General features: G+C 44.6%; 2 protein-coding genes across 3 annotated transcripts in view; one reads left to right on the top strand and one right to left on the bottom strand.

Moving 5' to 3' along the window:
* Positions 1–691: 691 nt before the first annotated feature.
* On the bottom strand, positions 692–14,729 carry GID8 (GID complex subunit 8 homolog). The gene is made up of 5 exons (XM_048497644.1): positions 14,598–14,729; positions 9,417–9,546; positions 9,049–9,245; positions 5,417–5,614; positions 692–3,711 (listed from the first exon to the last, which is right to left on the bottom strand). The coding sequence occupies exons 2-5, from the start codon at positions 9,532–9,534 to the stop codon at positions 3,538–3,540; spliced, it is 687 nt and encodes a 228-aa protein (XP_048353601.1). The 5' UTR covers positions 9,535–9,546; positions 14,598–14,729; the 3' UTR covers positions 692–3,537.
* Positions 14,730–22,051: 7,322 nt separating this feature from the next.
* DIDO1 (death inducer-obliterator 1) overlaps positions 22,052–25,890 on the top strand; it is a 71,052-nt gene continuing 67,213 nt past the window's right edge. Inside the window, exon 1 of one of the 2 annotated variants that reach the window (XM_048498442.1) lies at positions 22,052–22,314. The gene's annotated coding sequence lies outside the window, so the exon portion shown is untranslated. The remainder of the gene's footprint in view (positions 22,315–25,890) is intronic. The other variant, XM_048498440.1, reaches the window with a different exon arrangement.

The raw sequence follows: 25,890 nt of genomic DNA, 5'->3' as shown, positions 1-25,890 counted from the left end.
AAGAGAGAATGCGGCCAGAACACGGCCATATAGCCCGGAAACCACACAGCACCCCTGTAACGTTATTTACCCATATGGGAATACTGGCCATCAGACAAGACTGCATGTATCCTATGATTCCGCAAGAAGTATATTATCTTTGAGACTGAATATCCTCATACTGCCCTACGAGACCTCTCTGCTCGGCAGAAGGGAATCTCCTAGTGATCCCTGGCCCGAGAGATATCTGGCTGGTTTTGGCCTGATGGAAAATGGCCTGATGGAAAATGTATTGTTTCAATGTTTACTGTTGTAACCCGCCCTGAACCCTGCAGGGATAGGACGGGATATACGTTTGAACAAACAAACAAACAAACAAACATGATAATGGGTACAGGCTTCAGTTTGTGTTCTTGAAGAGCCCAAATAGATAGCTAATATGGGTACAAAAATACGTTAATGCTTACTGAAATCACAGAATGGAGAAGTAGTTTTGAGCTGAGGCCTTGCTCAAGCCAGAACTATACAAAATCAGAAATTATGACGGGTTGCATAGGTTTTCCTGGATACAAAAGTTTGGTTGTCGTGCGACCCCACACCTCAGCTTGGAACATGAAATGAGTTACTGTTTATGCAGAAATTTACTGTGTATTGAGCAAGCGCAGCATTTGAGCATCGAAGAAAAATTTAACACACCCAATGTGACACACGCTGATCAAAGTGGTATTTAATGCTAAGCAGGTTAAGAGTGGTAATCTAACATCATGGAGCTAACAAAATTGAGACCGTTCATCCATAGCCACCAAATATGACATTTCTCATGCATATGACAAATTCGTTTATGTACTGAGGACTGTGTTTTCTGTGTACAGTATTCCCATAAGTTACGTTTTCCACAGCCTCTCCCATTTGAGAATAATTCAAATTGATTATATTATATTTCGTATATGCAAACTATTTTATATACACATGAATATAAAGATTCCCTAAGGGTACCCGCCAAGACTACACCCTTGAGCTTTCTGTAAAATGCATAGCTTTCTTTCATACCATTTTAAATATTTCTCTCTGTTACCCCCCCAAAAAAACTCTATAGGTTAAAGCTGCTTTAGCATGTGATGGCATTACAAAACCCAAATGAAATAATACACCTAAAAATAATGTTATGTTTAAACCCTTTAGGGGGACCCCCCCTCCCCACACACACATATTTGGTTTTGAAGTTAATGAATTAAACAAAGCTAGTGAAAGTTCCAGTTCTCCATGCGCTCATGGAATAAGCATAGTGCTCTGAACATAGAGGAAACCTATGAAGGAGTAGCTAGTGGACAGTTTGTACTAGCGAGGAAAAATGTAACGTAGGTTCTGTTCAGCTTTGTGCTGAAAGACTGAACTATCATGCTTTTTTTTTTCAAAAAAGCTTCAGACTGTTTGCAGCAGCCAAGAATGGGGAAGAAAACCCAGTTACAAACTAGACAGTGTTGGACTTCTACTGCCCGTAGAACTGATTCCCCCAAAACCATTCTGCCTACATAAGTATTTACAGTGCTCCTATGACCATAGATTGATTTCTGCAGACGCTTCACAAGAAGCAACGTTTTCTTCTAGCCAAAGGAGCCTTCCCCAGATGGTAAAAAGCTTGCTGGGGGAAGGCCCTTGTCACTGGAGAAAAGCGTGGTCACTAACAGAATGGATCTGGCAGAACAAACCCAACCTCTCTAAAGAACCCCCTTCCATCTGTGTCCGTTTCCCTGAAGTTTGCATGAAAACCATTCCTGTTTGAGTATGTCCAAAGTTTATCATTCAGACCCGGGCAGTTAGCAGTAGTTCTGCAGGGCTTTCTATACACACAGTATATAAAATAATTACTGCCTTGAGTGTACAATTCAGGTAAGCTGCTTCTAAATATGTCATTGGAATTAACAAGATTTGAATGAGTGGGGGACACGGAGCAAAGATTATGCACATCCCAGAACTGTTTGACTTTTTCTGCTGTCCTCATCGGTTATCTTAACAGCTTTCAAAAACAAAAGTTGGGCATTTGGGACCACCGTCTTGCAGGTCGCAAGGAATAACACTGAATACCGCCGGGTCGGTAAATCATACTTTTAAGGTGGCTGTCATGCATGCTTCAGGCACAAGGCCGTCACCGCGCAAAACCTGAAACGGGAGGGCTTAATGGAATTAAAGCCTGGTTTACGCATGAGGCAGAACGGAGCAACTGGAGATGGCACGGGTGGCTTCGCTGCAGACAACGGATCGCAGTTTTCGCATAGAAAACACTCCCTGCAAACATAAAACACAGCAGGGAGAAAGGTTTCTGCCCCCTCGCATTTTGTTGTTGGGTTGATTTTTCTATTGGCAGAGCATCGTCGTTCTTTTTTAAAGCTAGCAAACATTCCAAAACCAAATCCTTCACCTCTAATGCGACACGGTGTGCGTCCGTTCCACCACTTCGGCCTCACACCTCATACTCGGGATTGCGCTGAGGCAAGTCAGCCCTGCATAGCAATCACGTCGTTCCTGAATAACCTGGGAATTCAGGAAGGAAGGGGTCTGTACAACCTAAGCTTTGTTTAACCCACAGGGAAGTAGAAGTTATTCCCCACGACAGCCAAAGAAAGGTCATGCTTTTCTAGAAGATCTGTGTGGAGAACGTTTCCAACAGCTCAAGACAGCTTCACCCATTTACATCTTATCCTTCCAAACGCACAAACCCACCTTTAACGCTGCAGCAGCTATCCTCACCCATACAATTACTGCAACTGGGACCCAAATGGAACCAAACTAAAACCAATTTTAAAAATCCTCAAGTCCAGAGTAATCTGAGGTCTTGTTTCAGAGCCTATTTGGGTCAACCTGGAAAATTACCAAAAGAAAAAAAAAGCCTTTATTTGTCAGTAATACTTGAGAGAACTAGGCCCACTGTGACATTCAGCCCCATATAAATAAGTTACCGCGGTGTGAAAAGCAAGGGGAAAGTTACCTTCAATTACAGCATACAAGCTTTCTACGCTACATCCTATGCAGAAAACAAACGTTTGCCGTGAGGCTTACAAAATGATCACTCGACCGATCGCTAGTCTTTAAATAGGGAATGCTTGTTTGGCTATAAATTAACACAGAGAAAGAGTCGCCCGTTCAAAAGACAAGGTTAAATTTAACTGGAGAGATTCCTAAAGCTTCAACATTAATTCGCCGGCCACCAAAGTGGGCTTGGCAGCCAGCCATTACAAACCTTGAGCACAGCATATATATATATTTTTTTTAAAAAGAGACAGCCATGTTCTGTTTTCGCTAAGAATGAAAGACAGCGCACAGCCTAAGCCGGATGGTCAAAGCGACACAATGCTTTTTCAATGCTCATTTGCTGCATTTAAAAAGGGACCTGTCTCCCTTTCGAGTATGCTTGCTAACAAAAACAAACAAACAAAAAATATCCCCACACAACCAAATTGCAAAGTCCTGAACTGTAGTAAAAATATTTCAGTCACAGACTGATTAAAAATGTATGTAACTGTGCAGTCCCGAGGGGTTAGTGTCCACCTGCACACATTTTTACTTGGGTTCCTCAATAGTCCCCTTGCTGAGGTCTGTCATTTTGGGATATTTTACTTTCTTCTGGTCCAGCTCGTTCTGAGCCCACAGTAGTAGCTTCAGTAATTTTGCCAGCTTGGGGGTCGATTCACGATTTTCGTAGTCTAGAACAGCCTGGTTCACCTCGCTCCACACCTAGGAAACACAACGTCAGTTCAGTACCGGAAACATGTTTATCACAAGGTGCCAGAGGATTTAGCGGCAGCCGATCTCTAGGTGAGACCAGCCAAGATTTCAACACATCCCTGGTTATGGAGAGCCAGTGTGGTGTTGTGGTTAAGAGCAGGTGCACTCTAATCTGGAGAACTGGGTTTGATTCCCCGCTCTGCCACTTGAGTTGTGGAGGCTTATCTGGTGAACTAGATTAGCTTGTGCACTCCAACACATGCCAGCTGGGTGACTTTGGGCTAGTCAACACAACACAAGCCTTTATTGGCATATAAAACAGGACAAAATTTTAAAACAAAACAAGGTTAAGAAATACAGTTAAAATTACTAATTTCCAGTATAAAATTTGCAACAGTTTCACAAAAGAGCACATCAGAGCTGTTCAGGAGATTGGGTATCTTATAACACTCATGCCACTGGGAACATTGCAAGAAAATGGAATTCATGTATTTCATGCGTATCTTATTGTATTTAGGGCATAGAAACAAAGAATGGTCAAGTGTTTCAACCGTAGTCATATCACATGAACAAACTCTTTTAGAACGTTCCATATTCTTAAATCTTCCCTCCAGCAGAGCTGATGGCAGCACATTACATCTTGAAGAAGCCAAGGCTCTCCTCTGGGTGGGATTAATCAGCAGACAAAGATATGCTGCCATAATTCCATGCTCGCATGGGATTAATAATGTAGTCGGAGAACAGGTTGTCTTGGCAGGACAAGTCAAATTATGAAAATCAAGATCCAAGAGCCTATTCTTAACTAGTCTGAAGGCTTCCACCTTTGTGAGCATTAGGAGTGATTCCATAAGGAGTGACTTTGGGCTAGTCACAGTTCTTCGGAGTTCTCAGACCCACCCACCTCACAGGGCGTTTGTTGTGGGGGGAAAGGGAAAGGAGATTGCAAGCCCCTATGAGTTTCCTTGAAGGAGAGAAAGGGGAGGGGGGATACAAATCCAAACACTTCTTCTAGACTGTACCTGATCTTTAAGTCCCCATATGAGAAAGGGAACGCTTAACAGCAGTGCTGTTGTGCGGATTACAAAATACCACATGGCACTTTGCAGATAAATGATTAGATCCAGGCTAAATTTTCCGACATGGGGACAGAACTCTCTGACCCCATTTGTGGCCTGAATCTCCATCAAAAGGGCATTATGACCAGGCTCCTGATGGTCAAAAAACTTTGCACGTGGTAGCCAATGCCTTTAACTGAGCTTTGTATCTGATGGGCAACCAGTGGAGTGACTGAAGGGAGGAAGTAATATGCATGCTCCACCTAGCTCCTGATAACAGCCGAGCTGCGACATTCTAAACCACTGGTGTCAAATTCGCGGACCTCCAGATGTTATGGACTACAGTTCCCATCATTCCCTGCCAGCATCATGCTGGCAGGGGATGGTGGGAACTGTAGTCCATATCTGGAGAGCCGCGAGTTTGACACCTGTGTCTAAACGTATTAAAACTTGGGCAGAGAGCCTACTAATACAAATAAGCTGACCTAAACACAACTAACAAAATATTCAGAAGAGGCCAGGGCCCATTTTATCCAAACCCCCAATCAAGGGGAAAAACATCATTCTGGACATTGACTTTAAAATAAAGACACAACTTTAAAAGTCTCGTCGGTAGAGAGACCGGAAACTGTAGCCAGTGCGAGATACGGGCAACGTACTTTCTGCCTCTGCATCATGTTGAGCAAATCTCCAAAAGGCGACTCCTCGGGGTTATCAAAGGCCAGCAGAGCCAGCGTGCGCTCCATTTCCGTCAGGCATTCCCGGCTCTCCTCCCCCTGTTCCGCTAGCTGCGTCTGAGCAAACTCAAGGGCGGCTTCCGTCTCCCGCTGCCGAATCAACTCAATTAAATGCTGTTGCTGCACAAGACAAAACAAACAAACAAACAAATAAGATACAAGCAGACAAAGGAGTACTTTTGAAAAACAGGTATATATACTCCACTTGCTTTCCCAACATCAGATCCTCTGAAGATGCCAGCCACAGATGAAGGCGAAACGTCAGGAGAGAATGCTGCTAGAACACGGCCATACAGCCCGGAAACCACACAGCACCCAAGGAGTGAGGTTGTTAACATAGTTGGGCCTCCATGAGGAGGAAGCTGTCGAGCTCTGTTATTTCACCTGAGTTCCATCCCTCAAAGGCTGGGTTGCATAAGGGCCAAAGAGCAGGACAGGCCAGAGAGGATCTAGGCACAGGGCTCTCTGGACTCCTCCAGCTCTACAATTCTATGAAGTCTATTAAGTCTGGGCTAAGTTTCTTTAACCCAGAGATGAGTTATCTAGAATTGTAAATGGCAGTCCATTTGGGAGATAGAAACTTGAGGAGATGGTTGGGGAGACTGAAGCAGCTGTTGGCAACTACTACTTGAAATCTGTCTGAACATAGGAAACATTATGGGCAGAATACGGGTAAACTTATTAAATATAAAAACAGCAGGACACTGTCAAAACCCATTCACTGGACCTGCCTTTTCTTGCGGCACGCACATTTGCAATGCTGAGTGACTTTCCCCAAATCAGTCTCTTGCCATCAAATGGCAAAGCTGGGAATTTACACATTTCTCCCTGATGCCCACAGAAAAGCCACTGTGGTGTAGCAGTCAGAGTGCTAGAGAAGGATCTTGGGGGGCTCAGGTTCAAATCCTGGCTCTGATTTGAACGGTGCTATATATTTCTAACAAATACCTTCTAATACAATACCTAGGTAATAAAAGGTCCTGATAATTAAGAATAAAGTAACAAAAACAAGGCATTCTGCCAACTGTATTTTATGTATATACTTATAAATGTCTGAATGCCTCTAAAAACTGCAAAACACAAAATGCATAATTAAATGCAAATACCAAATTCATATAATTCTTATAACAGTTCTTATTACATCATAAGACATGTCGTTGTAGAAGAGGTATATCTTATAATGAATATTTATAAGTAATGTTTATAAGAAGTCTTTTATTCAGATACTGGGCTCCTTTTTGTAGTTGCAAGTAAAGATTCTACTGTCCGGAGTATCTGGTAGTAAAATTTCATTCATAAATCCCAGCAGTGGGTGTAGAACAGCTCTTCCATACTACCTGAGCAGAGATATGTCATCCTCCTTTGGTCTGCTGCAGATTCCCCTAAAATAGGCCTGCTCCTCCCCTCTACCCCTTCATTCAAGCAGAAGAGCCCTGAAGCCCTGTCTCAGCTGTAGCCACCTCTCAGGTTGCTTCCTGACCCAGGCAGGACTTGATGATAGGACTGGCTCCACCTAGCTGCCAACCTCTATTACTAAGCCTAGAGTCTGCCGCTCCCCTGGCCTGCTCTGGGTGCCTCCTGGCCTGGTTGCTGCAGCTGCCTGTTGTTGGGTTTCTCAGGCAAAACGAGCTGCCCCAGAAAATCTGGGGTCAGACCCATCGCCAGATGATAAGCTTGAGCCGCTCGCATGTTCTCAGCCCAACCTACCTCTCAGGAGTGCTATGAAGATAAAAATGGAGGAGGATGTAAGAAGAAGAAGAGTTTGGATTTATATCCCACCTGTGAGGAGACTCAAGGTGGCCTACAAGCTCCTTTCCCTTCCTCTCCCCACAACAGACACCTTGTGACTTAGGTGGGGCTGAGAGAGTTCTGAGAGAACTGTGACTAGCCCACGGTCACCCAGCAGAAATGTAGGAGAGTGGAAACACATCTGGTTCACAAGTTAAGCCTCAGCCATTCAGGAGGAGGAGTGCAGAATCAAACCCGGTTCTCCAGATTATAATCCATCTTCTCTTAACCACTACACCCCACTGGTTATGCCCGATCCTCATTGGGAGAAAGCCAGGACAAAAATGAATAAATACATGTGAACATCCAAGTTCCAAGCTCTCTGGAAAGCATGAAACATCTGCACGACCTCCATGGTTCACCGTTGGTATTATAGATCTGAAGCGACCATCATATCAAGAACACAAAGGATAATAAATCAGCCCAAATACTGTGGTGCAGATCAAACACTGCTGAACAAGGCACCAACTCCACAAGAAAAGGGAAGAAGAGCTTGGATTTATACCCTGCCTTGCTCTCCTGTAAGGAGACTCAAGACAGTTTACAAAGTTCTTTCCTTCCTCTCCCCACAACAAACTCTTTGTGAGGTAGGCTGGGCTGAGAAAGTTCCAAGAGAACTGTGACTAGCCCAAGGTCACCCAACAGGAATGCAAGAGTGGGGAAACAAATCTGGGTCATCAGATAAGAGTCTGCCACTCAGGTGGAGGAGTGGGGAATCAAACCTGGTTCTCCAGATTGGACTCCACTGCTCTTGACCATTACACCTGCACAGATTTCCCCTCTACCCTCATTCCTGGTTTAATAGTATACCTGCTCCATGAGCAACATTAATGTCCCTCTTAACCAGGGACTAAAAATGCATTTCAAAGCTTAGTTAAGAAAAGAACCAAAGTGAGCTTCACATACAATAAGTACCTGTGTTGGCTGCAACACTAAACCATTGTAAAGTCCAACAACAGAAAATAATGGACGATTGAAAGGGTAGGAGGGAGAAGTGGAAGGAAGCATTTCAGTATATTACTAGCTGCCAGACTGTATTAAGTACTGTCAATTCGCTTCCAACTTATGGCAGCCCTATGAATAGGTGCCCTCCAGAACATCCCATTGTTAAAAGCTTTGAACAGGTCCTGCAGACTGAAGATCACGGCTTCCTATATATAGAGCCAATCTATGGCTCATTCCGCACAGGCAGAATAATGCACTTTCAAACTGCTTTCAGTGCTCTTTGAAGCTGTGCGGAATGGCAAAATCCACTTGCAAACAGTTGTGAAAGTGGTTTGAAAAGGCATTATTTTGCGTGTGCGGAAGGGGCCTATCTCATGTTGGGTCTTCCTCTTTTCCTGATGCCTTGAAGCTTTCCTAGCATTGTTGTCTTTTCCAGTGACTCCTATCTTCTCATTACAGGACAGTGGGATACACTGTCTTAGAGGGTGGTGGAGTGTCCATCTTTGGAGGTTTTTAAACAGAGGCTGGATGGCCATCTGTTGTGAGTGCTTTGATTGTCTATTTCTACATGGCAAGGGGGTGGACTGGATGGTCTTTCTGGTCTCTTCCAACTCTGTGATTTTATGATTCTACAGCAGCCTCAGTTTAGGGACAGTTCAGGCTGTATCTTTTTGGTGGACCACAGTATCCATAACACTCTCTTGCAATAACACATTTCAAAGACATACCCTGCAAGCTCAAATTAAAAAAAGCTTTTCCAGTGTCATCTTTCTTTACAATGTGATCAATACAATCAATACTGTTTTAATGCTGATTCTTACCTGCAAATGGAAGTAAAGATACCGGTTTGTGTCCAACAATTCCGGATGAAGGCTGTTGATTAGCGCAATGGCTTCCTGAATCTGGCCTTTGAGGATCATTTCTCGAATTTTTATTCTTTCATCCAGAGTCTCTAAATCAACACTGGGCTCAATCCCAGACTCCATCCGAAATTTCTCTGCAGCTTCTTTAAAGCCCTCTGAAGAAAAAAAAAAGAAACCTCTCAATAAGAACTAAATTGCTTACAGAAAGCAGAGGGAGGGAGGGAAGGAAGCTATCAAGGTATTTTATATCAAAGCCCTGATTTTGGAACCATATAGGTAAAAACGAAGTGATACACCATCAGTGTCTAGGTCTCACTGCTGCTTACCTGTAACAAGGTAGTTCATGATGAGGCGGTTCATGTCAGCTCTCTGGATGTGTAAATTATTGAGTTTTTCCATCCACTCGTCTTTCGTGATTTCATCGGGTTTTTCCGCATAACTCATTCTTGTCCCTCACTGCCAAGATAAAAGGAATCAGGAACTGAGTAAAACTCATTAATGTAAATGGGTATTTTTGTGTCTACAAGAAAAGTGGATGATTAGACTCGTCATACAGCTTGTATCATTGATACTTATTGAATATGGGGAACTGAATTTCCCATTTGATATCTATTGCAGAAGAATTAATGAACACAGTGGCGTAGGAGGTTAAGAGCTCGTGTATCTAATCTGGAGGAACCGGGTTTGATTCCCCGCTCTGCCGCCTGAGCTGTGGAGGCTTATCTGGGGAATTCAGATTAGCCTGTGCACTCCCACACATGCCAGCTGGGTGACCTTGGGCTAGTCACAGCTTCTCAGAGCTCTCTCAGCTCCACCTACCTCACAGTGTGTTTGTTGTGAGGGGGGAAGGGCAAGGAGATTGTAAGCCCCTTTGAGTCTCCTGCAGGAGAGAAGGGGGGGATATAAATCCAAACTCCTCCTCCTCCTCCTCTTCTTCCTCCTCTTCTTCTCCTCCTCTGTGATGGATAGATGGACTACTGGTGGCTGAATTTAAAGCAATATCACCCAAATGGGTGGCATAAGTTTAAGGCCTGGGCTGCTGTGCACTTTCCCACAAATCTGGGGGTGGGGGGGGGAGGTGGAAGTCTACTAACGTCAGTTCCACCCCCAGGAATGCCCCTGCTGTGTGCAAGAGTGGTGCAAGATGGCTGGTGCAAGAGTGCTGTCACGGAACTTAGCTCCACATCCAAGCATCCTTGAGGGCGCGCTGGTGTGTTTGCCTCTCCACTGTGGTAAGCACCCCGGGGAGGACAAATTCACTGGCACAGCCCTGCGCTGCCTCCATAGGATGACTCACCTCCCCTCCATTTGGAATGGGCCATAGGCTACATAGCAAAGGCATTTTAGGCATGGAATAGTTTGCCTGCATGCAGGAAGTATCTGGTTCAGTCCACAAAATCTTCACTGAAAAGCATCCCTGGTCACAGGACTGGGAAACAGGTCTACCCCAAGACGTTGGAGAACCATCACAAAGCAGTTATTAAACAACTGGCAAAGTTGAATGTGGCCCAGATTTTCTCTTACACTAAGGCTTTATTTCCATTCTTCTGCACATTCTCTGGCAGTCTTCAAGCAGCGGCTGGACGAACCCTGGTCAGAGATGCTCTAGGCCACAGGTGTCAAACTCGTGGCCCTCCAGATGTTATGGACTACAGTTCCCATCATCCCCTGCCAGCATGATGCCGGCAGGGGATGATGGGAACTGTAGCCCATAACATCTGGAAGGCCGCGAGTTTGACACCTATGCTCTTCTAGGCTGATCCTGCGTTGAGTGGAGGGTTGGACTAGATGGCCTGTACGGCCCCTTCCAATTGTATGAACTTCTATTCTATGAACTCAATCAGCTTTTCAAACTGACTCAGCTTTTACAAGTAGTTTGAAAATGGTAGAAGAGAACTGACTTTTTAGTTCATAAACTGGAAGAAAACAGAAAGGGCAGTAACAAAAGAAGCTTCTAAAGATGTGACCAAAATCTAGGCTGCAGTACCAAACGCAGCTGCATTCAGTGGAAACTGCCTCCAGGAAAGCATGCACAGATTGGCAGCTGTGCTGTTAAGACTGGTACTCAACAATTCACTTCCTCTGCTTCCTGTTTCTCAATGAACTACTAGTCATTAACCTATTACGATGATAACTGCTTTACTGCAAGAATGCCTACTTTAAAGGAATCAAAGGTCCAGGTGGGAGTGCATGTTACCCAACATTCCTTGGAAACAGGATTGGATACAAGCACAGTGATAATTTTTAGAGCACATACAGGAAATTTTAATAATATGTAGTAAAGTTTCAATTCCACTCTGTTCTTGATAACAGAAATGTAATTAACAGAAATTGGTGGCTGAATTCAAAGCAATATCACCTTCCAATTAATGGGTAATCACTACGTCAGCATGAGAGGCCATCAACTGTTGATTCCATGTACCTTCCTTTCTTTTTGGAGGACACCATGTTTTACAAACACCTCTCCTACACACAATTACACCTAAATCATCTCAGCAGAGTCTACTTTGTGTCCTAATGATAACGAAACAATTGCTGTGAGAAATTTAGGTCCTAAATTTGCTCACCAATCAGGGATCAAATGTGCCAATTTAAGCCAACAAATTTCTTTTGGAAGCTACTCCCATCCCTCTTACATTTGAAAGTCAAATTACTCAACATTTAAGAAATCAACTAATCCTTGTTTAGGCTCTCACTGGAATTCAATTTAATTCAGAAATAAAGCTTCCTTTTCAAAATGAACACATATCAAAGTGTTCACAAGTTAGTAAATGCACACACTATCTCTGTACATTGCATATAATTTCTTACACTTAATAATAGCGATACTTACATTATATTCAACTCACATATGGCTGAATGCATATTTTAACCCACCACGTATATACAGGTACTGGTCAACAGTTTTGTTTTTAAAGCAAACATGTTTTGGCTCTTAAAGTTCTAAATATGTTCACTGTCACATACGTAAAGGACTAGAGAGAAGCCCTTATACATGTTACAAGGAATCTGTGTACATCCCGCATATATGTGTGTTCACCCCAAAATTAAAATTGAGAGTCAGTATGTGAATAATTAGAGTTTAAATCACACATTCCATACTCCAAGAATTTATGAAATATAAAAATAACTTAACGCCTGTATAATGAAAAGTTACATGTATAATGAACAGATCACACATACATCTTACATCTGTTTGCAGGTACCAACATGCGTTCAATTCAAAAATACTACTGGGAGGGACTATATCCGGATAATTCTTCAACACTCATTTGTATCTTATGACTCGTCAGTACTTTATTATTATTTATTAAATTTCTAAACTGCCATCAACTCAAGTTTAAAACTCTACATACTGCTCATAGATCCTGATAGCGAAAGCATCCCATTTCAACTGGACTCAGTTAATCTTGAAGAAGGGGGAGGATCAACAAAATCACCAACTGAAGGAGGAAGTGGAAGGGGGAGGCCAGGAATGGTAACCCTGGCTGCCTCTACCATATGTCTGATGGAACAACTTCGTCTTGTAGGCTACGTGGAACCACATTAGATCCCACAGGACCCTGGTCTCATCAGGCAGAGAATTCCACCAAGCTGGAAAAGCCCTGGCCCTGGTTAAATTTATTTATTTATACCTTGGATTTAATATACCACCCACCCCTGGAGGGCTCTGGGCAGTGTTGAGACCAGCCAAACTTTTCTCAGGCCAGGGATTGATGCAGCACATGCTAAACACTAGATGCAAGTTAAGCACTAGAGATAAACTCCGGGCTTGACAGCCAATAAAATTGGTTCGTTAAGCTCCGTAATATAAGGGGCACACAAAGCTTACACTGAATCAGACTACTAGTCTGATTCAATAAGACATGCCAATGAAACTTTAATGGAGTATGATTCCTATCAGCAGTCACAGTCCACGAACTTCTGATCCTGCAATGAGCAGGAGCTGAACTAGATGGCTTATATGGCCTCTTTCAACTCTGCAGGATCAGTCTAGAGCAGGGGTGTCCGACTCTGGCCCTCAGAAGTTCATGGACTATGATTCCCATCAGCCCCTGCCAGCATTATGCCAGCAGGGGCTGATAGGAATCATAGTCCATGAATGTATGGAGGGCCAGAGCTGGACAACTCCTCTTTAAAGGCCAGACTACGGTTAAATAGGCGTTTAACTGCAGTTGCTCTGCAGTCGGAACCACTGAATCCCATCAATTCAAAAGGTCAGAAGAATAAGTTTCCACCTGTTACAGTAGTTTACACACTGATCTAGGTACATCGTTATTTGTTAGGTCTCGAACCTTGAATCAATAAACAAACTCTGTATTGTTGATCAGCAGCGTTTATTGGAAGGCAACGAAGCACCACGCTTGTTAAAGCCAGTTCTGCCGAACCTGGCTTTTGCTATCCCCTTTATCCAAAAGTTGATCCCCCTCCAGTTTTCCCAAAGAATGTGAGAAAGAGTTATTTCGCAGCTCAGGCGCCACAAGGTCCATGACAGATAGAGATAAAGCCGCCTGGCCTCCTCTCCCCACAGAGGAACGGAAACATCCCATTTCCCATGGGACCAGAAATGTCGGGGGTAAGCCTAGGTAACTACTCAGCATGCGAAACCATAAAATAAAGATCATGGAAAGAATGTCCCAGTACAGCAGTGGTAACATACAGCAGGCTGGTTACATATATCTTGTGGCGATTACATTGAAGCAGGAATGCATCTGAGTGAACTAGAGACAATCTCACCGCACATATATTTTATAACTACATTGAGCTAGGAATGCACCTCAACCAACTAGGTGCAATCCCTGACATTATTACACCATATAAGTGCACCACTACATCATTCACTGCATCATTTGGGGGAGTCTTCCCAGCTCATAAGGAAACAGGTGAACCACTTCCTACACAATATGATGGAAAAGGGGTTGGTCTTTAAGAACAGAAGGTTATCACAAGCAGGTTACACACACACACCCCTCTGCTGCGAAACACCAAGGGGTTTACTGTCCCATTGGAGTAAACCACCCTAACCCATAGCTCAGGGGTCTGCAATCTGCGGCTCTCCAGATGTTCATGGACTACAATTCCCAATTGGCCATGCTGGCAGGGGCTGATGGGATTTGTAGTCCATGAACATTTGGAGAGCCGCAGGTTGCAGACCCCTGCCATAGCTGGAGCGGCACCGGCGCGTGGGTTTGGAGTTGTGGCGACGGACCCTCCTGAAGCGCCCCGAGGGGAGACGGAGGAGCGTCCGCCGGAGCCCAGCGAAGGAGGAGGAGGCGGAGGGTAGAGAGAGTCCCGCCTCGCCCGCCCACCGCCGGGCAGCAGCAGCCGCCCTCAGCCAGAGCGTCTCCCTCCAGCGCTAGGCCCAAGCGGGGGCGGGCCGGCCGCCGTTGCCAGGCCGGCCTCGCTCGCGGCTTCCCGGCGGCGCTCCGGCACGGCTCCCGCCCCCTCGGCCGCCCTCTCCCGGCTCGCCCGCCTCCCTTCGTCCTCGCCGCGGCCATTTTGCTCACCGAGCGAACCCGTCGCCTCAGCCTCCGCCGCCGCCCGGACCTCGACGCCAGGCCGCTCCGCCCCACTGGCTCGCGCGGGCAAGCGGCGACTCTCGCGAGAACGCCGCCCGGCCGCCTCCAGCCAATGGCGTCGTTTCGGGAGAGGTCGCGGATCATAGAGAGCTGGCGGAGGGAAAGGAGGGGGGGGAGACAACGAAGGCTATAGAGAGGAGGACGGGAGTGTGAGCCTAGAGCGCCTCTACGTGATGACTATTTAGAGGAGTCGAGAGGCCTACCCCCAATGACAGCCGAAAAGGGTAGAGTTTGTTTGGCATGCAGACGGTCGCAGGTTCGAACACCCGCATCTCCAGCTAAAAGGATCAGGTGGGAAGTGATGGGAAAGACTTCAGCCTGAGACCGTACTGAGCTTGATAGACCAAGGCTCTGGTTCAATATAAGGCAGCTTTTTTGTGAGTTCGTATTGGGGGGAGGAGCTGTAGCTCGGTCGTAGAGCGTCTGCTTGGCATTGGAAAAATTCCCAGGCTCAATCCCCAGCATCTCCAGTTCAAAGGACTTGGCACAGAGTTGCCAGCTCCAGGTTGCAAAACACATGGAGATTGGGGGGTGGAGCCTAAGAAGGGGCAGGATTTGGGCGGAGGAATCCAGCCCAATCCGGATTCATGTTTACATAGACTTGAAGTTCAGTTGTTGACCTTGGACCAGTCACTCTCCCTCAGCCTAACCTACCACGCAAGGTTGTTGTGAGGATGAAATGGAAGCGAAGAAGGACTTTGCAACGTCACACTGAGCTGTTTGGATGAACTTGAAAATATAATAGATAAATAGATAAAGGGTATTAGTTTGTCGCAGCTGACTTATGGTGACCCTGTAGGGCACAGGTGTCAAACTCGTTGCCCTCCAGATGTTATGGACTACAGTTCCCATCATCCCCTGCCAGTATGATGCTCGCAGGGGACGATGGGAACTGTAGTCCATAACATCTGGAGGGCCGCGAGTTTGACACCTATGCTGTAGGGTTTTCAAGGCAAGAGAAACTCAGAGGTGGTTTTCTGCATGGGCAGAGAACTGCAACTAACCCAGGGTCGCAGAGCAGGCTTTATGTGAAGGAGTGAGGAATTGAACCCAGTTCCTCCAGGTTAGAGTCCACTATTCTGGCTCCTGAATCGCAGCCTACATTTTGCTGAACACGAAAAGTCAATTCTCTTTCCAGGGGCCTGGGGTGAGCCTCTTAGGGGCAACTCTAGCAGTGAATGCCTCAGTGGAACGCACTGCCTTGGAGTGTAGTGGAGTCTCCTTTAGAAGTTTTTAAACAGAGACTGGGTGACCACCTGTTTTGCTGCATTGCAAGGAGTGGGCCTTGATGGCCCTTGGGGTCTCTTCCAACTCTACGATCTCTGTATAGGGGCAAATGCAGATGATCACTGCTTCTGGCCTGATCCGTTGCAAGTTTTTTTTTTGGAAGAGCACAGTGGTTTCACAGTGGAAGAAAATCCAGTAAGGCTTACTCTTAACCCAGTGTACTTTGGATGGCAATCTTTGACCACGCACAAACAGGCAAATTCCTTTTTTTAGGCTAATCAGTGCTAACAGCCCCTGAACTCACCCTTATCTCTGACCGTTTACATTTTTGAGCTGTGAATCAGAGGTCAAAGCCAGGCATAATAAAAGCTGCTCTTCCAGTGTCTCTCTTGTGTATTTTAGAGGCCCTTAGAGAAGTACAGCAACAGGTGAATTCAACAGTCAGAAGCAGGCATCTTACAGCTGTACAACAGTCCACAGACTATCTGTCAGGGAAGCAAAATAAATATGGTGTGCATCTTGTGCACAGATCATGGTGATCTGAATGACAGCACCTGTCATCCAGGGTCAGTTGGCAAAGCCTGATGCAACTGAACCAAACCAGTCTGATCCAGTATAGTGACCTTCACAGTGATTGGTCAGTGATTGTATATAATTAGAGCACTATCAGTGTACAGTGTCCGTTAGGGTTTCTTGTTTACTGCGAGGCATGCTGCCGGTTTGGTCTTTGGTTTCACTGTATATAGCTTGCACCTGAAAGTAAAATTCCTTCTTTGAAGTGAAGCTACTGTGTGGTGTGGAGTTATTCATCTGCCGTGCTAAGCCGTCTGCAACTGCGCTTATCTTACTCTGGTAACGCACCTTTCCGCTGATAAACCGCTTACTCTGTCACTATCGTCCCCCACCATGTTCTATCTCTTTTCTGCCCAGTCTCTCAGGACACAGAGATTTACTATTTCTTTATTTTATTTGTACCCTGACTTTCTCCCCAGTGGGGACACAAAGTGGCGTTGTTTTCCAGCCAGCATGGCATAGTGGTTAAGAGCGGCAGACTGTAATCTGGAGAACCCGGTTTGATTCTCCACTCCTCCACATGAAGCTTGCTTGGTGACCTTGGGCCAGTCACAGTTCTCACAGAACTCTCTCAGTCTTACAGCTGAGGACAGCAGCGTATAAAAACCGAGTCCTCTTCTCCTCTTTTCCATTTTATCATAGAGTTGGAAGGGGCCATACAACACTGTGAGGTAGGTTAGACTGAAACAGTATGACTGGCTCAAGGTCGCCCAGCAAGCTTTGGGATTCGAATTCAGGTTCTCAGATATTAGTCTGACACTGACTGTTTTATAAGGATGGGAGTGGGCTATATCTCAGAATCTTCACTCCTCCCTCCGATACTTTGATCAGAATATTCCTTTAAAGTAGGCAACCAGATGTGTTTCTGCACTCCTACATTCCTGCTGGGTGACCTTGGTCTACTCACAGTTCTCTCTGACCTCTCTCAGTCCCACCTACCTCACAAAGGGTCTGTTGTGGGGAGAAGGGAAAGGTGCTTGTAAGCCCCTTTGAGTCTCCTTACAGGAGAGAAAGGTGGGATATTTTCCAAACTCCTCCCCCTCCTTCTTATTCTTCCCCCAGCCCCAGAGTCCGGTCCAGGTAGCATCATGAGAGGGAGGGCATGAAGGGATGAACTCTCTTCGCCCTTTCTTATATGCCATGGGTAATGCTGATCGACACTTTGTGGTCAGGAGAGAACTTTCCTGCAGGCCAGATTGGCCAGGGATCCCGAAGGATTGTTTTGCCTTCTTCTGGGCATAGATCAGGGGTCAATGCGTGATTGAATTTACTGCTTTGAGCATATTGTTGGTCTAGATCAGTGGTTCTCATCCTTCCTAATGCCGTGACTCTTTAATACAGTTCCTCATGTTGTGGTGACCCCCAACCCTAACATTTATCCATTTTACAGATAGGGAACACTGAAGCAGAGAGTCTTAGATGACTCCTGGGAAAGGGCCGTTCAACTCCCAAAGGGGTCCCGACCCACAGATTGAAAAACCTGTGGTCTAGGGGGCCCGTGAGGTCCCTGCTCTGTGTTTCAGTGTATGGGCTTTTGCACGACAGTGTCAGGCAGAGCTAATTTTAGACGGCATCATTCTGGAGGTTCTCACCTCACCTCTGCAGTTCCCCAGACTCTCTTTGAGTTGATCTTTCCATGACGATAGTGCTCAAAGTGGTTTGGGAGAGAGCATAGATGGGGACATGAGGATGTCTTCCTTGCTTGCACACATATGGCCCCATTTTTCATCGCATTGATTGCCCCACATCACTGCAGGCATTTTGGCACTCCCCCAACCTTATCGGTAGGACATATGGCATTATGGTGTCATTGCAACTACAGCAATATTCCCATAACTTATTTAAAACGGGCAAAGAGCCTGCTGGTGCAAATGGAAAGTGTGGAGAAAATATTCATCCAGTATCTCGGTTGCAAAGAGCCAGCGTGGTATAGTGGTTAAGAGCAGGTGCACTCTAATCTAGAGAACTGGGTTTGATTCCCCGCTCTGCCACTTGAGCTGTGGAGGCTTATCCGGTGAACTAGATTAGCGTGTGCTCTCCAACACTGCTACTACTCTTCTTATTCTTCGGAATATTTCTGTATTTGCAGTTCTGATGACGAGTGCAAATGAGGGAATCACCCTCTTGAACAGCTGCTGCCCGGCAGACCAGACAATACTGAACTAGAAGGACTGATTGGTTGATTTGATATAAGCCAACTTCATGAGTTTGAATGGAGAAACACAAACAGAATCATTTCTCTCCTTCGGGAAATGCTAAGCGAATGCAAGTAAGAAATAGCTGAAGGCTTCAGCTGTTGCTTACTTGCACTCGCTTAGCATTTCCTCTGGCAGATTATTTTGCACTCCTCTGGAATTTGATAGGTTCAAATAAAACGGGTGGGATGAAGCCCATAAGAGCAAGGCTCCAAACCGCCCTCTGTATCTGCCATGATGTTTCTGAGTGTGGAATGTCATGGTGTTCTTGCAAAAAATGTTTGTCATCAGGTGGTAGTGTAACCTCAGCTTGTGGGTTCTGTGGGGCAGAACTTGGAATGAGTTTGCAACAACAAATTTTAAAAACAAAATGGTTTACTTTCTTAACATATAACATCAACATTTAACATCACACTTTCAAGGTCCTGTTCAGGTTGCATTTTCAAGTCCTTCTAGTTACAGTCTTGTAATGCCAAGTCCATTTCTTCTTGCAAGTGGGTTGGCTCCTGAAGACTCCAAGGGCTTGGTGAACAGGATTCAACATGGTGAAGGTTTCCAGGGGAACTCTCACCCATTACAAACATAAAAAGAAACCCTGAAACAATAAACTCCAACATTTACAACATAGCAAAAACAAACTACCTTCCCAGTAGTTCCCAACAATATTGCAGTTATCTTAACAAGGTGTTAAGAGCTTATACAACCAAGGTCCGAGTCTGGTAGCCTTGTCTCCTCCAACTACATGAGGTCTGCTGCAGCCTCTTGCTGCTTTGAGTCTCCACCCCTTACTGGGTCAACCCATTCTGAGCATGGGGGTTACAGTAGCTATGGTTTGTAATGTCTTAGACAGCAATTAAGGGTGTGGGCATTCGCTTAAAAAGCTTATTTGGTGCTTCCAGGTGCATTGGAGGAACCTTTGAAACCCAGTGTTCTCTAACGGATCAGGAAAAAACTGCTAATTGCTGAAATTAACTCCTACGTAACCTCTCACGCTTCTTAAATATGTAATCCATTTTGCAGCAAAACAAATGAAGAGCTCTTGAAAAAGATCTTGGACTCCATCACATTAATTGTAGCATAAGTTTTGATAGGCTTGAGCCATCAAAGATCCATTCTGGTGGGAATTCAGCCCCATCAATGCTTCTTTGAAGCAACGCAGAGCATCAAATTGGTATGAATCTAGTATGAAAAAAACATAACTGGAGAATGACCTTGGTCTGTTGTAAAGACAGGAGGGGGATGAAGTATTTCTTATAAAGTGTTGATGTGCTTGTGGGGTAGGGGCAATTTAGTTTTCTTTCCTTTGAATAACTGAAGTGCTACACACTGTTTAATTTTTTAGAAGGAGTATCTCAACAGGGCAAATGGGAAGGTCAGTCAGAAATTTATTGTAATACATGTTGGTTCAGTTTTGTAAGCTAGCTCATTTTTTGGAAATGTCTCTCTGTGTGTATATGTATGTGACTAATTTATATGCCATTAAAGGTTTCATTTCATTTCATATTTGTCTGTGTATGTGTGTGTGTAAATTTTTAAGGGCTGTCAGCTTCTAGATCAACCATCATAAAGGGTGGGGTAAGTATGCTCAAAAGGAACAAAGGAAAAGCCCCTATTGGCTAATGGTGATGAAATCACCAGTTCCTTGGAAAACTTAAATAAAGTTATTCAACAGAACTTCTGCTTCTCTCTCTTGTTTTTATACAATACAACATACAATTCACAGGAGCTTGTTATATATAAATAATGCAAATCAAACAACACACTATAACTTGTCCCCTAAAGGACTCACAACTTTTGTTCAACCATGTAAGGTATATGAAGTATTTCCACTCAATGTATAACATGTAATAATAAATGGGCTGTCATTCCCCAGTGTAGAATGATTTTGTGACAAACCTTCACACTGGCCATAACACAAGTTTCCAGATGGGGCCTGGAGTTTCAAAATCACATTAGGTCTCTAGAGTACGCTTATCCATTCCCCTGGTGGAAATAGTTTCAGAGGGTAGCAGTGCTGGTTTGTCAAAAAAACTAGATTCAAAGCCAGTAGCACCCTTTCAGAGAAGGACAAAATTCTCAGCGCAAGCTTTTGAGACTCAAAGCTCTCTTCTTCAGATAATTGCTGGAAGTGGCAGCTTTTGAGGGTGCAGTCTATGACTTTATAACTGACTGGGCTCCTCCACAGCAATTTCACACCCTGGTGTTAGCTATTTCACAAAGCAAATCTTGTAAAGGAAAATAAAAACCCTCCTGAAATTTACAAAGAAACTTGCAACTGACAGAAGCATCCAGGCAAGCCCATAGAACTCCCCAGATGCGCAAGAATAAATGAAAGGGGGGAAAAAGTTCCCGGTAACCTGCAAACACTAGCTCTTGATCCTTCCAGTAATTCTAAATATTTCTGAACTTTTCAGGACCATTTTTCCAATTTCCCAAAAAATCTTGAAAATATTTTGGAGACTCAAATATGCCAAAGGAATATAAACACATTATTTTGGGATATATTTTCAATTTACCATAGGTATGTTCAAGTGCACACCCCTATTCTTCTGTAACCTCAGTTTAAACTTGATGTTCTTTATGTTTTGATGTGTTTTGGCTGCTTCTGATCCACTTAATGCCAGCTATGGTTTGGGGTAGGACGGGAGGTTCACATTTCTTTGGGCATCACATATTGTTTATATCCAGTGTTTAATTTTTGTGGGTTTTTTGGGGGGAGGGTTGAGAAAGGGAGGTGGCTAGTCTTTAGGACTACGTCTCTGTGTGTAAATTTCCCACATGTTACAGCCATCTTATGGCAAGTAGGGTTTTCCAGGCAAGAGACTAACAAGAGAGCATAGCTACCCTGGACTTCCGATCCAAATGTACTAACAAGGGCTGCCCCTGTTTCATCTTCCTAATCTGAAGAGATCAGGCTAGCCTGGGCTATAATCCAGGTCAGGGTGTTTTTGTATTAAGAGGAATAGAAAATTAAAAAAAGGAAGAGGGCCCAGAGATTATGACTCCCTCCATTCTTTCGGCGGCCTCCCATTCAAATCCTAACCAGGGGCGACCAAGTTTACCTGCTGAGTCTGGCGATTCCGCCTCTCAGCCTGAAGGAGCGCTTCCTCCTCCCGTCCAGAGGGGGCGTGCTCAGGTCAGCCCTTCCCGCTCCTTGCCCTTTGGCGGCAGTTCGCATAGCAACAGTCACTCGCTCTCGCCGCCCTCCCACCTTTTCCTCTCAGGGCGCTTGCGCAATCTGGCGGGGCTCCGAGGGTGGGGAGAGAACTACAGCGGTTTTTTTTAACTCTCTCGCGATCCTCCCCGTCTGTTCCTGACACCGCGCCTGCGTGAGAAGGCGGGGCTGCTAAGAGGGGGCAGTGCGCACGCGCACGTGAGAAACCGAGAGAGCCGGAGAGGCTTTTTTTTTTTTTATAATCCCAGTCTCGCGCCGCTTCTCCCGGCCGCCATTTTGACGACGGGTTCTTCTGAAGCCTCGAGGCGGGCGGAGGCAGCGCCCTCCTCCCACGCCCGCCCAGCGCCGCTGAGAGGAACCGTGAGGAGGAAATGGCGGCGGCGGAGAAGGCTCGGCTCGGCTGAGGCGACGCCGGGGCGAATCCACCCCCTCAGCTGTCCCCTTCATCGCGCGAAGCCGCCGGGCCTCTTCCGTGGTGAGTGAGGAGGACGGGGGGCTGACGGTTGCCAACCTCACGGTGGGGCCTGGAGGAGGCCTCAATTCCTGGAGAAAATGGTTGCTTTGGAGCCGGTGAGGGGACGGGGCTCGGTGGCCATTATTATTTCCTCCCCCGAACCTCCTCTCCTGAGGCCCGGTCGAGCGGGCGGGGTGGGGTCGGGTTTTCGCGGGCTGGGATCCGACCCCCGCAGTGATGATCTCATAATCGGGTGACGTCGGAAGGGTTCGTGACGTCACGTTGGGAGCCATTTCCCTGCTTCTCGAGTCGGCTGGAGAGGTTCCCGGGTGAGGAAGTCCGTGGCGGGCGAGAGAGGCCCGTGTTTGGTCAGAGGGGGAGAAACGGGAGTGCGCCTGGCCTGGCACAGAGGAAGGTGAAGGCGTCTTGATTCCCCCTTCCCACAAAATGGGTTTGTTGGGCCGCACCTTGCAACCTGCCTGGTCGATTTGGTCTCTTCCCACCACATGCAGAATAATGTGCTTTCAATGCACTTTGAACCTGTGCGGAATAGCAAAATCCATTTGGAAACTGGATTGCTCTGCATGTGCGGAAGGGACCTTTGTGGTGTCTTTGCTCTCTCCCTGCCCCCGCACGCATTCTTGGCAGCGTTAAACCTACATGGTTTTAAAAGCGGGTTGGGAAACCATGTTGTGACTCTTCCCATGTAAACACTCAAGGTGGCTGTAGGAAGGGTTTTCGTTTGTTTGTTTTGCACCTTCTGTAGGGTTTACTTTTGTACCAGTTACATTTTGCTTCCTCGTCCTTAGATTCTTATCGCCATGGTTGAAGCTAACCTGTTTATTTTCGTCTCTGGTATTTATAAGAGAAAAGGCAGTGTCAGGAGTAATTGGTTCATCTTATTCTTGGAAATTGGGGGGGGGGGTGGATCATAAATTGCTTCTGTGTTAAATCACACTTTTTTGTTGGGGGTGGGAGAAGGTACTTAAAACCCTTATTTTTGTACAAAGTATGAATGATTAGGTTACAGAGGTCTTTCTTGTGAAAGGTGTAGGATGTGTCGATAAAGCTTGCAGAAGTCTCTGTTTGCATGCATTAACGTCTTGAATAGGTTTGTTTGCATGCATGAACATCTTGAAAAGGAATAGACTTCCTTAAATGTTTTTTTTTTGCAAGATTAGGATACTTTATCAAATGCGTAATAATTAGAACAAAGTGCCCTCAGTACTGAGAAAAATGTTGTAAGTTAAGGAAAAGTCAACTTTTCTGCCTTTAATCAGCTTAAAATCTTGTTATGTTCAGTCCTATGAAAATGTGTTGCACATTTTGTGCATAATAAACTATTGGTTGTGCTTATCTTTGGGGGACGGCTTCTGGAGTTGTTTCTTTGCCTTTTAGAAAATTTCATAAGACTTGCTCCCATTTTGAAATTAAGTGTCATTCCATATTTGTTTTTTTTGCCCTGTGTTTTCCTATGAGATTTATACAGAACTTAAAGCAACAACATAAATTAAATTACAAGCTGATTTTTAAATCAGTGGTTTGTGTTTGGCTTACCTTTCTCAGGAGTTTTGAGCTTACATGGTAATGCTTGAAAATGAAAATGTTGTGGTATTATTTTCTTTTCTTTTGAGTATTGATATCTGACTATTTTAAAAGTTGAGATTTTCAGCCAAAAATGATAATTGGAAGTAATATTTGCATTATTACAAGTATGCATAGTTGTCCATGATAGATAAATGGAGAATTATGTTATTGTAGGATCAATTAGTCATGAATTTCCAGAGTTGAGGGTCATTGTCTGAAATCAACTGGAAACTGAAGCAGTCTTACATTTCAGATTATAACAGTGGACACTGTTATTTCAAAACATTGTCATCTTTTTTGATGTAATTTTTGGCTAATTTCAGAAATCTATCATGGTGACAATTTAGCTTCAGTTTGGAAGATTAAATAACTGATAGTTTAATAGGTTTTATTCGGTGTTCAGTATAATTATTTATGATTTACATGGTTTGATAGAGAGAGTGTGGACTTCAGAAACATTAAACTAGTATCACAAGAAGTATTTTGTGAAGTCTGGCTAAATATCTTGCGTAAACCTGGAGCAACTTTATCTCCAATAAACCCTGCAGAACAATTCAAAAGATTGACCAGCTACAATGTGTCCAGAGGAGGGTAATCAAAATAGTTAAAATCTGGATTCCATTCCCTATGAAAAGTTACTTCAGAGAGCTAGGTATGTTAAGGCTGGAGAAGAGAACGTTAAGTAAGGGGTGACATGTAGCCATGTTTAAATATTTGAAGGAATGTCATGTTAAAGAGGGAGCAAGCTTGTTTTCTGTGCTCGGAGAATAGGACAAGGAGTAATGGATTCAAGGTACAGGAAAAGAGACTCCACCTAAACATTAGGAAGAACTTCCTGACAGTAAGGGCTGTTTGAAAGCTGCCTCAAAGTGTGGTGAAGTCTCCTCTTTCGGAGGCTTTCAAAGATAGGCTGGATGTCCATCTGTCAGGAGTGCTTTGATTGTGTGTTCCTGCATTGCAGGGGGTTGGACTTGATGATTCTTGTGGTGTCTTCCAGTTCTATGATTATAGACTTGAATTATACCAGTTGTCCATTAAGCTCAGTAGAAGAGCCCTTGATTAGCATGCAGAAGGTCCCAGTTCAACCCCTGCCATCTCCAGTTAAAAGGATCCAGTGGTGAGTGGTGTGGAAATCTCTGCCTGAGATCTTGGAGGATCACTGCCAGTCTGAATGGACAATACTGACCTTGATGGATTGATGATCTGATTAATTATAAGGCAGTTTCACATGTTGCTTTCTGTTGATTAAACTTCTGTTGCAACATCTGTAAACTTGCTTTCTTTTGGTATTTATTGTTTTCCCCTTGAAATTGACAACATTTGTTGTGGTGTAGTTTTTTGTTGTTGTAATCTTTGTAGTCCAAATGTTCCTTGCCCTTTAAGGTTTATTCTGTTGTTGATTGTAGATTTCTGTTTAACATTCTTACTGGGATCATATTATATTGCGTGATAAGTTAAGTATTTGGCAGTGTAAAACATGATTTCGCAACAGTGAAGCTGGAAGGTTTTTGGTCTCTCTGGTGATTTCCATGGAAAAAGCCTCACAATACTCCTGAAGAGACACTTGCTAGCAATAGGGGTTTGGTGTATCAGTGTGTTATCCTGGCAGTTAGGTGATTTGCCAACTACCCTTCTTTCCAGAAACTAATTGTTGCTGATTTTATGGTATATTGTACTTACGTTGATCTTCTCTCCTTATAGTTGTAGTTTATAAGGCCCATCCCCTCCCCTGAAAAAGTACAGTAGAACCAGTGTTAGTGAATGCTGACTAACCTTTGAAGGCTGTGGTTCCAAAAATAAAGGCTTAGACTAAGATTTTTCTGGATATAGTTGTAGAGATCTATTTAAATTGATGTATTATTAACTGTCAGGCTTGTTTTAAGAGATACATAAAAATGAGCAAAAGATATTTCAGAACATACATCTTGAAAGTCTTCTGAAGCAGAATTATTCTTACTTTGATGGCTGGGGCTTTTAAATGTTTTCCTAGCCTTGGATGTCTTGTTGAAT

Source organism: Sphaerodactylus townsendi, linkage group LG05 (assembly GCF_021028975.2).
Source record: "Sphaerodactylus townsendi isolate TG3544 linkage group LG05, MPM_Stown_v2.3, whole genome shotgun sequence".
In the NCBI taxonomy this organism is placed as follows: domain Eukaryota; kingdom Metazoa; phylum Chordata; class Lepidosauria; order Squamata; family Sphaerodactylidae; genus Sphaerodactylus; species Sphaerodactylus townsendi.
This window is presented reverse-complemented; position numbering and strand designations above follow the sequence as displayed.

Coding starts and splice junctions, on each gene's coding strand:
- GID8 (XM_048497644.1), bottom strand. CDS start 9,534: ATGAGTTATGCGGAAAAACCCGATGAAATCACGAAAGACGAGTGGATG. Junction 5,615..9,048: donor ATCTTTACTTCCATTTGCAG/GTAAGAATCAGC, acceptor TGTCTTGTGCAG/CAACAGCATTTAATTGAGTT. Junction 3,712..5,416: donor ACATGATGCAGAGGCAGAAA/GTACGTTGCCCG, acceptor TGTGTTTCCTAG/GTGTGGAGCGAGGTGAACCA.